Source organism: Ranitomeya imitator, chromosome 2, assembly GCF_032444005.1.
Source record: "Ranitomeya imitator isolate aRanImi1 chromosome 2, aRanImi1.pri, whole genome shotgun sequence".
In the NCBI taxonomy this organism is placed as follows: Eukaryota; Metazoa; Chordata; class Amphibia; order Anura; family Dendrobatidae; genus Ranitomeya; species Ranitomeya imitator.
The window spans coordinates 177,583,660-177,595,509 of NC_091283.1; the positions used below are offsets into that span (position 1 = coordinate 177,583,660).

Genomic DNA, 11,850 nt, shown 5'->3' on the forward strand with positions numbered 1-11,850 from the left:
AGTTTTCTACCACTTTGTTGCTGCAGATTGTAAAGGTACCGTTACACTAAACGATTTACCAATGATCACGACCAGCGATACGACCTGGCCGTGATCGTTGGTAAGTCGTTGTGTGGTCGCTGGGGAGCTGTCACACAGACAGCTCTCCAGCGACCAACGATCAGGGGAACAACTTCGGCATCATTGAAACTGTCTTCAACGATGCCGAAGTCCCCGGGTAACCAGGGTAAACATTGGGTTACTAAGTGCAGGGCTGCGCTTAGTAACCCGATATTTACCCTGGTTACCATTGTAAAAGTAAAAAAACAAACAAAACAGTACATACTCACATTCCGATGTCTGTCACGTCCCCCAGCGTCAGCTTCCCTGCACTGTGTAAGCGCCGGCCGTAAAGCAGAGTGGTGACGTCACCGCTGTGCTCTGCTTTACGGCCGGCCGGCGCTGACACAGTGCAGGGAAGCTGAAGGCGGGGGACGTGACAGACACCGGAATGTGAGTATGTAGTGTTTTTTTTCTTTTTTTACTTTTACAATGGTAACCAGGGTAAATATTGGGTTACTAAGCGCGGCCCTGCACTTAGTAACCCGATGTTTACCCTGGTTACAGGTGAACACATCGCTAGCTCGGCGTCACACACGCCGATCTAGCGATGACAGCGGGGTGATCAGCGACCAAAAAAAGGTCCTGATCATTCCCCACGACCAACGATCTCCCAGCAGGGGCCTGATCGTTGGTCGCTGTCACACATAAAGATATCGTTAGCGGGATCGTTGCTACGTCACAAAAAGCGTGACGTTGCAACGATATCGTTAACGAAATCGTTATGTGTGAAGGTACCGTAAGTCTTTTATCTGGCTTAATGATCTGCTAATCAGATATAAATCCATTACATGACTCCTGGTCCTAATGGCTCTCTGCTTTTCCTCTCCTCTCACAGTGTTAGAGATAGTAGGAAGGAGGAGGGGGCGTACATCGGTTTTCATATAGCGGAAAGGAGAAAAAAGCATGTACAGTCTCGGGGAGGGCAGAGAAAACTGGATATAGAAAAGGAGGAAAGAACATGAAAAGGAAATAAGTGCAAAACAGAAGATGTGCTGATTATATGAGCTAATGAATTCAGCAGCACCCTAGATACATACAAAGCTGACATCCAGCCTATATTACCGGGACAGACACAGACCTCACATCCAGCCTATATTACTGGGAGACAGACCTCACATCCAGCCTATATTACTGGGAGAGACACAAAACTCATATCCAGCCTATATTACTGGGAGAGACACAAAGCTCACATCCAGCCTATATTACCGGGAGACACACAGACCTCACATCCAGCCTATACTACTGGGAGAGACACAGAGCTCACATCCAGCCTATATTACTAGGAGAGACACAGACCTCACATCCAGCCTATATTACTAGAAGAGACACAGAGCTCACATCCAGCCTATACTACTGGGAGAGACACAGAGCTCACATCCAGCCTATATTACTAGGAGAGACACAGACCTCACATCCAGCCTATATTACTAGAAGAGACACAGAGCTCACATCCAGCCTATACTACTGGGAGAGACGCGGACCTCACATCCAGCCTATTTAACTGGCAGACAGAGCTCAATTCCAGCTTATATTACAGGTAGAGACGCAGAGCTCACATCCAGCCTATATTACTAGGAGAGAGCAATCAGCAGCAACTTATCACATGTCCTGTGTTCAGTCAATAGGTTACTCTATATTCGGTTATTGCTAGCACCCCGTAAACAGACTTTTTATTATGGGTGGCACTTTTGGGAATTGTAATGGTTCATGATGCAACTGGAAGGATTGGTTTTATGGTAGTAGCCACTGTCCCTCCAATCTAAAGGATGGTAGTCCTCCTCTAGTCCAGTATGGCTGCTCCATATTCTGTTGTGGTGAGACTGTACAGCCCAGCGCATTGCTGTTTTATCTTTTTTTTTTTTAATCCAATACATTTTTATTAAGAATAACAGTACATTGTACATGTGACATCCTTATGTACATTTCAAATTTTAACATTTTTAAGTGTCAAACCCCAATTATCCCCAACTTATCCCCCCCCCCTTCCAGTAGACAGCTCACATCTTTTATTACCACTTCCTCGAGCGAGACATAATATATCTTCTCACAGTTAAGACCGCATATATAGTATTTCTGCCATCCCCAGGCCCTAAACCTCCTTTCCCCCTTTACCCTGCTTCAGCCCATTTCAAGCCACAAAGACCACAGTTTGTCAAACATTTCCCCTTTCCCTCTTATAGACCCTTTTTTCCAATGTCAGACCCTGCTTCACAAACTGAAGGTATTCTCCTCTTGTGGGCGGTTGCTGTTTTATCCTTACTCGCCTATGTAATTGTCCCCTAGGTTTGGCGGGGGCCCAGCTGTGAACCATCTGTATGTCTGCTCTATATGTCAAGTCGAGATTGAAGCTTTGGCAAAACGCAGGAAAACAGAGATCGACACTTTTATTAAGGTGAGAAGCCTGAGACCGTTATACAAGTCCTACCTATAGAATCTGCTATAACATAGGGTTAACTGATAAAACACTACCTGCCTCCACCACTAGGGGGTGTAAAATGGGCTCAGCAGAGCATGCCCTGGCATCCATGTATGGAGCGGGCTCACAGCGCCGCTACCTGCCCCTAACCACAATAATTAAAGCTCCCATTATTGCTCTTTAACCAATTAGATGCTGCTCTCAATTGCCAACGGCATCATATAAGTGGTTAGATCCGCATAGGAGATTGTCTCTTTGCCGGTTGTGTGGTGCTGATGATTGTATTGTCATGGCAGCTACTAGAGGCCCCCGTCACCCCATATGACATGCTTTAATAGGTTTATTTTTTATAGGCCTTTCTCCATGACCTCTATTTAAGGATCTCCTAAGATTTATACACCCCTTTTTTAATAAAAAAAAATCTATATAGTATCGCTGCATCTGCAAAAGTCAAATCTTTTAAATAAAAAAAAAAATACATATATATTTAGCCCATACAGCAAAATTAAAAAGACAAGTGAAGTGGAAGGCACCAGAGCTGCAGTACAGCACTCGACCTGCAACATAGGTGGCGCCGTTTTTAGATGGGAATGGCCTTTTTTTCAGGAGTATAGAAATAAGGTTCAAAAGAAAACAGCGTGGTGTCCGGAATCTGACTGCCGTTATTGTGAGTGATGGAGATTTTTTGTGTTTAGCTGAATAAGGCTTTCCAGGCGGAGGAGTCTCCCGGCGTCATATACTGTATCAGCATGCAGTGGTTCCGAGAATGGGAAGCTTTTGTCAAAGGCAAAGACAATGGTGAGTGTTGTTCCCCGGCGCAGGCTCCATCCCTGGAGTGCGTTTATTTTCTAGCCTACCGTCCGGTTCAGTCCTCCCTTACCCCCATTGATTTGCTAGACTTATGACTTTCTTTGTTTTTTGTTTTTTAGACCCGCCAGGCCCCATTGATAACAGTAAGGTGGCGCTAACCAAGAGCGGAGGACACGTGCAGCCCAAACAGGGTGAGCATGGAGACCGGTCCTAGAGGAGCGACTGGAGCGGACCCGGCGCCTTGTCTGATCCTAACCTTTCCTCCTTCTGTACAGGCGCTGATTACGGGCAGATCTCTGAAGAGACCTGGAACTACCTCTTCAGCATCTACGGCGGCGGCCCGGAGATAGCGATTCGGCAAACCATAGCACAGCCTCAAGAGTCGGAGGGTCTGCACGGAGAGCAGAAGATAGAAGCCGAGACGCGAGCTGGCTAGGCACTGACCACGGGTATCCACCATGACTTTTATATTAAAGATTCAGCCTCATGTAAAGAATAAGAGATAGATCAGGAAGACTTCTTAAAGGGGTTGTCTTATCAGATGTAACTCCTTTTATAATGCAGACGTGATGGCCAGGGGGACTTCTCCTGATGGAGTACAGCGGCTTCATAATACATGGGCCACATGAGCGAGCAAGTAATCTGCTTTATCACACGATCCCTTTTAAAACAGACCTGGGCACAGTCCATTCCTCTGGCAGTTTCAATCTGGCCCGTGGTCCGAGACAGCCGAAAGACTGAAACCGTGCCCCTCCACAACAGTCAGGGTCTCCCATATGGGCACTTGGGGAAATTAATTGCCCACCCTGCTTCAAAAGATCTTATAACACTTCATAACTTAAAATAAAATATATAACAGGATCACATGGTCAACTGTCAAAGACTGATCAGGAGGAAGCATTTTCTTACCTGCCCCTTTATTTGGCACTTTACTGGCTCTTTTAAATGAGTGTGAAGGGTGTATGAGCTGGCGATGGAGCCCCCCACAGCCCAATTGATGGCAAAAAAAAAATTAGAGCCCAGGAAATGGTGACACAGATCAAGCATTTTTCATATTTTAAAAACATAAAAAAATATATTTTATATAAATTAAAAATTACCACAATTATACTGAACTGCAGGATCCAATAGCCTGGTCATTTTTAGGAATGTAAAGTTTTACATTATATAGTAAAATGAATGGAGTCATACAAAATTATAATAATAATTTATATTTCTATAGCGCCAACATATGCTGCAGCCCTTTACAAGTAGGGGACATGTACAAACAATACAATGTAACACATTACTCAGTTACAGGAGAAGTGGGGGTCCTGCTGCTCGCAGATCTATAGGGAAATAGGGGCACGCTTTAGGTAGAACGTGCCGTCATGTACGGACCGCCATCATTATTATAATCAGGGATCTCATATAAAGCTGCGTGATCCGGTCACCAGCCAGGATCTGTCCGAGTGCAGTCACCGTGTGCTATTGGTGCATGGAGATGTGGAGACAGATGAGGGTGCAGATTATAATTAACATTTAGGAGGGAACAGGGAAGAGTTGGGTCAGTGAGTTGAGGTGATGTATTTTCAAAGCACACTTAAAAAAACGTGGGGGCTTGGTAACAGTTGGCTCGTGTGGGGTAGCACATTCCAGAGAACTGGCACAGCACCGGAGAAGTCTTGAGACGGAGGTGCGAGGTTCGGATTATGGAGAATGTTAGTCTTCGATCCATTGCAGAACGGAGGGTATGGGTAGGGGATAGACAGAGATGAGGGAGGAGATATAGGGTGGTGCAGAACTGTGGAGAACTTTGTGGGTGAGAGATATTAGTTTATATTGTTTTCTGGATAACCAGTGTAATTACTGGCACAGGGTGGAGGCATCGGTGAAGCGGCTGGACTGAAATATGACCCTGGCTGCCGCATTCAGGATGGATTAGAAAGAGTTTGGTTAGAGGGAAACCGATCAGTAGAGCGTTACAATCGTCCAGACGAGGTGAATAAGAGCGACACAAGTGGTTTCACATTTACGTCTCTGTGCGCAGCATATAATCGCGTCATGCATACCTATCTTTAACATGGCGTACTCAGGGACATGCGTTCACATGCTTTTGCGTATGCATGCATCGTTTCACGGTGTGCGGCGGGGTATGGTGAACGCAACATGTTCCATTTTTGGAAGCGTCAAATATGCGCAGGCATGCGGATGAGTGCGTAAAAAACCCGTATTACTGTCTATGGCAACACATGCGTGCGCTTGTCCTTGCGTACGCATGCTTTCGACTCCGCATGTCCAGGAAATGATTGAGACACACCCTCCTGAAAATATCAAACGCATGCACATAAAGGCAAACACAGGCAAAAAAGAGCATACACACGCAGCTTTTTTGCCATCATGCGTAAGCTGGTGCGGATACAAAACGCTTCATAAGCATTCGTTTGCACACATTTTTGCATGTGTTTGCGCATACAGATAATACGCTGCGCACATATACGCAAATGTTAACTTGCCCTAAGAGTTTTAGCAGTTTCAGTGGTGAGAAAAGGTCAGATTCTGGAGATGTTTTTAAGGTTCAGGTGACGTGAGCGAGTAAGTGATTGGATGCGGGGAATGAAGGAGAGATCTGAGTCAAATATGACCTCAAGATAGGCTACTTTCACTAGTCCGTCTGTACGGGCCATCGCAAACCGTCGGCCCGACGGACAGTGTGTTATGTTGCACAACGGGGGCAGCGGATACAGTTTTTCAACGCATCCGCTGCCGCATTGTAATGTCTGGGGAGGAGGGGGCGGAGTTCCGGCAGCACATGAGCGGTCGGAAATGGCGGACACGACGCACAAAAAAAGTTACATGGAACTTTTTTTTGTGCCGACGGTCCGCCAAAACACGACGCATTCATCGCATGACGGATGCTCAGTGTGGCCATACGTCGCTAATGCAAGTCTATGGAGAAAAAACGCATCCTGCGGGCAACTTTGCAGGATGCTTATTTTTTTCTCCAAAACGACGCATTCAGACGTACAGCAAACAATGCTAGTGTGAAAGTAGCCATAGAGGGAGGATATGATGTTGGGCAATGGACAAACAATCCTTGGTATTTTGTAAAGTGGGGATGATGTCAGGAGTAGAAGTGTATAGTTGGGTGGCATCAGCATTGAGATGATGTTGTGAATTCCGCTCTTGGGCTCCCTCCAGTGGTTGTAAGTGGCACTTTTGTGAGTTCTGCTCTTGGGCTCCCTCTTGTGGTTTCTAGTGGTATGGCTGCTCCTTGGAGTTAGCTGTCATCAGCTGCCTCCACTTATCGTCTCTTCTGCTCAGCTATTTAAGTCTGGCTCTTTCTTCAGCCTGTGCCACTTGTCAATGTTTCCTGGCTGGATTCACATCTCTGCTTGGATTCTCCTGGTTTCCTGACCAGTACTGCAAAGTTAAGTTCTGGCTTTGCTCATTTCAGTCCACATGTTGTGGACTTATTGTTCTTTGCATTCTATATTTGTCCAGCTTGTCAGTATGGATTATTTCTGTTAGCTGGAAGCTCTGGGAAGCAGATTTACCCTCCACACCTTTAGTGAGGTGTGGAGATTTTGTAAACTCTGTGTGGATTGTTTTGTAGTTTTTATACTGACCGCACAGTGTCCTTTCCTGTCCTATCTATCAAGCTAGACTGGCCTCCTATACTAAAATCTGATTTCATTTCTGCGTATGTTATTTTCCCCTCCTCTCACCGTCAATATTTGTGGGGGGCTATCTTTCCTTTGGGGATTTTCTCTGAGGCAAGATAGGTTTCCTGTTTCCATCTTTAGGGGAAGTTAGATCTTAGGGTACCGTCACACTATACCATTTCGATCGCTACGACGGTACGATTCGTGACGTTCCAGCGATATCGTTACGATATCGCTGTGTCTGACACGCAGCAGCGATCAGGGATCCTGCTGAGAATCGTACGTCGTAGCAGATCGTATGGAACTTTCTTTCATCGCTGGATCTCCCGCTGTCATCGCTAGATCGGTGTGTGTGACACCGATCTAGCGATGCGATCCAGCGATGCGTTCGCTTGTAACCAGGGTAAACATCGGGTAACTAAGCGCAGGGCCGCGCTTAGTAACCCGATGTTTACCCTGGTTACAAGCGTAAAACAAAAAAAAAAACAAACAGCACATACTTACATTCTGGTGTCCGTCAGGTCCCTTGCCGTCTGCTTCCCGCACTGTGACTGCCGGCCGTAAAGTGAAAGCAGAGCACAGCGGTGACGTGCTTTCACTTTACGGCCGGCAGTCACAGTGCGGGAAGCAGACGGCAAGGGACGTGACGGACACCAGATGTAAGTATGTGCTGTTTGTTTTTTTTTAGTTTTACGCTTGTAACCAGGGTAAACATCGGGTTACTAAGCGCGGTCCTGCGCTTAGTTACCCGATGTTTACCCTGGTTACCCAGGGACCTCGGCATCGTTGGTCGCTGGAGAGCTGTCTGTGTGACAGCTCCCCAGCGACCACACTACGATTTACCTATGATCACGGCCAGGTCATATCGCTGGTCGTGATCGTAGGTAAATCGTATAGTGTGACGGTACCCTTAGGCTGTGCCGAGGGGTCTAGGGAGCGTCAGGTACCCCCCACGGCTATTTCTAGTTGCTCTGCTAGGTTCAGGGTCTGCGGTCAGTACAGATACCACCTCCTTCAGAGCTTGTCTCATGTTGTTCCTAAACCACCAGATCATAACAGATGATGCTGGAAACCTGATCTACAGTAAGGGGAAGAAGAGACGGCAAAAGATACAGTGAAGGAGCGGTCAGGAAGGTAGGAGGAGAACCAGGAGAGAACGGCGTCCAAGAATGGCTTTTCAAGTAAAGGGGTTATGATGGCGTGTTTGAACAAAGAGGGAAAGATGCCTGAAGAAAGTGAGCAGTTAAATATTTTAGTTAGGTGGGTTGTGACAGCCGTGGAGAGGGACTGAAGGAGATGTGAGGGAATAGGGTCACTGTTGCAGGTTTTAGCATGAGAAGAAGCGAGGAGTCTGGTTACTACTTCTTCTGTGACAGGCTCAAAGACAGAAAGTGAACTTGAGGTGCAGGAGGGAAGGGAATCCAGGCTCTGAGGGGATTGTGCACAAATGTCTTGCCTGGACGGATATGATTTTTTTTTTTTTGTAGGAAATAAGTGGCCAGATTGTCAGCACTGAGGCTGGTGATGTGGGTCTGTACTTAGGAGCTCAGGACGGAGGTTTCAAATAGTTGTTTTGGATTGCTGGCTAGAGATGTGATGAGAGTGGTAAGGTAGACTTGTTTAGCCTCGTGGTGTGCAGAGTTACAGTTAGGGCCAGAAATATTTGGACAGTGACACAAGTTTTGTTATTTTAGCTGTTTACAAAAACATGTTCAGAAATACAATTATATATATAATATGGGCTGAAAGTGCACACTCCCAGCTGCAATATGATAGTTTCCACATCCAAATCGGAGAAAGGGTTTAGGAATCATAGCTCTGTAATGCATAGCGTCCTCTTTTTCAAGGGACCAAAAGTAATTGGACAATGGACTCTAAGGGCTGCAATTAACTCTGAAGGCGTCTCCCTCGTTAACCTGTAATCAATGAAGTAGTTAAAAGGTCAGGGGTGGATTCCAGGTGTGTGGTTTTGCATTTGGAAGCTGTTGCTGTGAGCAGACAACATGCGGTCAAAGGAACTCTCAATTGAGGTGAAGCAGAACATCCTGAGGCTGAAAAAAAAGAAAAAATCCATCAGAGAGATAGCAGACATGCTTGGAGTAGCAAAATCAACAGTTGGGTACATTCTGAGAAAAAAGGAATTGACTGGTGAGCTTGGGAACTCAAAAAGGCCTGGGCGTCCACGGATGACAACAGTGGTGGATGATCGCCGCATACTTAATTTGGTGAAGAAGAACCCGTTCACAACATCAACTGAAGTCCAGAACACTCTCAGTGAAGTAGGTGTATCTGTCTCTAAGTCAACAGTAAAGAGAAGACTCCATGACAGTAAATACAAAGGGTTCACATCTAGATGCAAACCATTCATCAATACCAAAAATAGACAGGCCAGAGTTAAATTTGCAGAAAAACACCTCAAGAAGCCAGCTCAGTTCTGGAAAAGTATTCTATGGACAGATGAGACAAAGATCAACCTGTACCAGAATGATGGGAAGAAAAAAGTTTGGAGAAGAAAGGGAACGGCACATGATCCAAGGCACACCACATCCTCTGTAAAACATGGTGGAGGCAACGTGATGGCATGGGCATGCATGGCTTTCAATGGCACTGGGTCACTTGTGTTTATGGATGACATAAGAGCAGACAAGAGTAGCCGGATGAATTCTGAAGTGTACCGGGATATACTTTCAGCCCAGATTCAGCCAAATGCTGCAAAGTTGATTGGACGGCGCTTCATCGTACAGATGGACAATGACCCCAAGCATACAGCCAAAGCTACCCAGGAGTTCATGAGTGCCAAAAAGTGGAACATTCTGCAATGGCCAAGTCAATCTCCAGATCTAAACCCAATTGAGCATGCATTTCACTTGCTCAAATCCAGACTTAAGACGGAAAGACCCACAAACAAGCAAGACCTGAAGGCTGCGGCTGTAAAGGCCTGGCAAAGCATTAAGAAGGAGGAAACCCAGCGTTTGGTGATGTCCATGGGTTCCAGACTTAAGGCAGTGATTGCCTCCAAAGGATTTGCAACAAAATATTGAAAATAAAAATATTTTGTTTGGGTTATGTTTATTTGTCCAATTACTTTTGACCTCCTAAAATGTGGAGTGTTTGTAAAGAAATGTGTACAATTCCTACATTTTCTATCAGATATTTTTGTTCAACCCTTCAAATTAAACGTTACAATCTGCACTTGAATTCTGTTGTAGAGGTTTCATTTCAAATCCAATGTGGTGGCATGCAGAGCCCAACTTGCGAAAATTGTGTCACTGTCCAAATATTTCTGGCCCTAACTGTATATGTTTTGAGCATGAATTTGTGGTGGATGAAGTCTTCTGCTGAAAGTGAATTTTTCCACAGACGCTTAGAACACCTTGAGCGCAACTCTGGAGAAAGTGTGTTTGCAGTGTGCCAAGGCTGCTGTCATCTGTGCCGGGTCATTCTGCTTCATCCAGTGCGCTCTGCCATGTATTACTATAATGTGACAATGCGGAGTCTGGACAGGAGAGGGAGATGGGAGCTAAAGACAAAGCGTCTTGGGTGTTGAGAGAGTTCTTGATAGAGAAGGAAAGACACTTATGGTCAGAGCCATGCAGCGAGCAGAGCTGGGGGAAGACCAGGTCCAGCATATTCCCATCTTCATGTGTAGGAGAGTTAGTGAGAGGCCGAAGGAGGAGGAGGTTAGAAAGAGAAGATCAGAGGCTGATGGGGAGAGCGGCTCGTCAGTGGGGATGTTAAAATCCCCCATGATGAGAGTGGGAATATCATAGGAAGTGTGGAAGCCAAGTGGCAGAGTGATTCAGAAACTGTCGGGAGGTGCCCGGAGTGCGATCTACAACCTTACACAACAAAACCTTACCTGGCGGGGAAAAAAGAAGGTTATGACAATTGGATTGAGGAGAGGGAAAAAATGGCAAGCCATGAGGCAGTGGTTTTAGGTCAGTCCTAGCGACACGGCCTAAGCTTTATTTTAGCGCTATTTTTCATATATATATTTTTCTTTTTCAGGTCCTTGTGGATGTCGACCCCTAGTGGTAGCGCTGAGTACTGCGCCAGGTTACCGCACTTCTAGAAGCACTTTTCAGATGAGCTGTGCACACACACTGTGTTTTAACCCTTAGCGTTTGGGATGTACATTAGATATTTAAAACTACTTTGAAGAAAAAAAAAAAACTATTTAAAACGTTCACTTCCCAGGTCATTAGTTTACTAAACTGTGGGGCATTGTCCGCCGATACCAATGTAATAAGCTATGTACGCAGATACAAAGAGGATGGCCTTGAGGCGGAGTAGCCTCACCCTGCAGCCGCCTCGCCTTGTCCAGAACCCATCGTGCACTCGCTCCGCAGACCTGGTGTTCCCGTGAGCAGCCATGTTTGCTGCCCACAGTAGCAGGCGCTGCCAGCCCAGATGAAACACCGGTGACGGCTGAAGGACTTGAAGGAGAAGATTTTGCACTTTGTAGCACGACTGTGATCTGTAACCTGCAAGCTTGCAGGCAGATGTGAAACTGTATGTCAAGGCATGCAGGGAGTTGTGGTGTTACAGCACGGCGGTGCACGCTCTGTAAGTGGCAGGGCGCTGCTGGTGTAGAATAGGACATTTGTTTCTTTCCTGAATGACATAGACGTGCGTAGCTTTACCTGACGTGCTGTGATGTGCATGCTGCTGTGTCCTCGTCGCCCCCTTCTGTACAGATCCAGTATTACAGCTTAGGCTGGTGGGGGGGCAAATATAATAAAGAGATATCTAACAAAACTTCATCCATTCTGGTCAGTAAATGCGAGTATAAAAGATATGTTCAGCAAGCACTGGACAACACCGTGTCACACCATCTGTATTTCCATAGTCCAGAAAAGTGAGGACCAGGAGGTCTCG

At 46.1% G+C, this 11,850-nt stretch overlaps 1 protein-coding gene across 3 annotated transcripts in view; it reads left to right on the plus strand.

The window, feature by feature from the left end:
- USP20 (ubiquitin specific peptidase 20) overlaps positions 1 to 11,734 on the plus strand; it is a 33,075-nt gene extending 21,341 nt beyond the window's left edge. For 2 of the 3 annotated variants that reach the window (XM_069748108.1, XM_069748107.1), the window contains exons 21-25: positions 2,386 to 2,494; positions 3,214 to 3,316; positions 3,448 to 3,519; positions 3,604 to 3,777; positions 10,981 to 11,723. In XM_069748108.1, the coding sequence (XP_069604209.1) occupies positions 2,386 to 2,494; positions 3,214 to 3,316; positions 3,448 to 3,519; positions 3,604 to 3,764 (445 nt within the window). In that variant the 3' untranslated portion in view covers positions 3,765 to 3,777; positions 10,981 to 11,723. Of the gene's footprint in view, positions 1 to 2,385; positions 2,495 to 3,213; positions 3,317 to 3,447; positions 3,520 to 3,603; positions 3,778 to 10,980 lie in introns of all 3 variants that reach the window. The other variant, XM_069748109.1, reaches the window with a different exon arrangement.
- Positions 11,735 to 11,850: the final 116 nt, after the last annotated feature.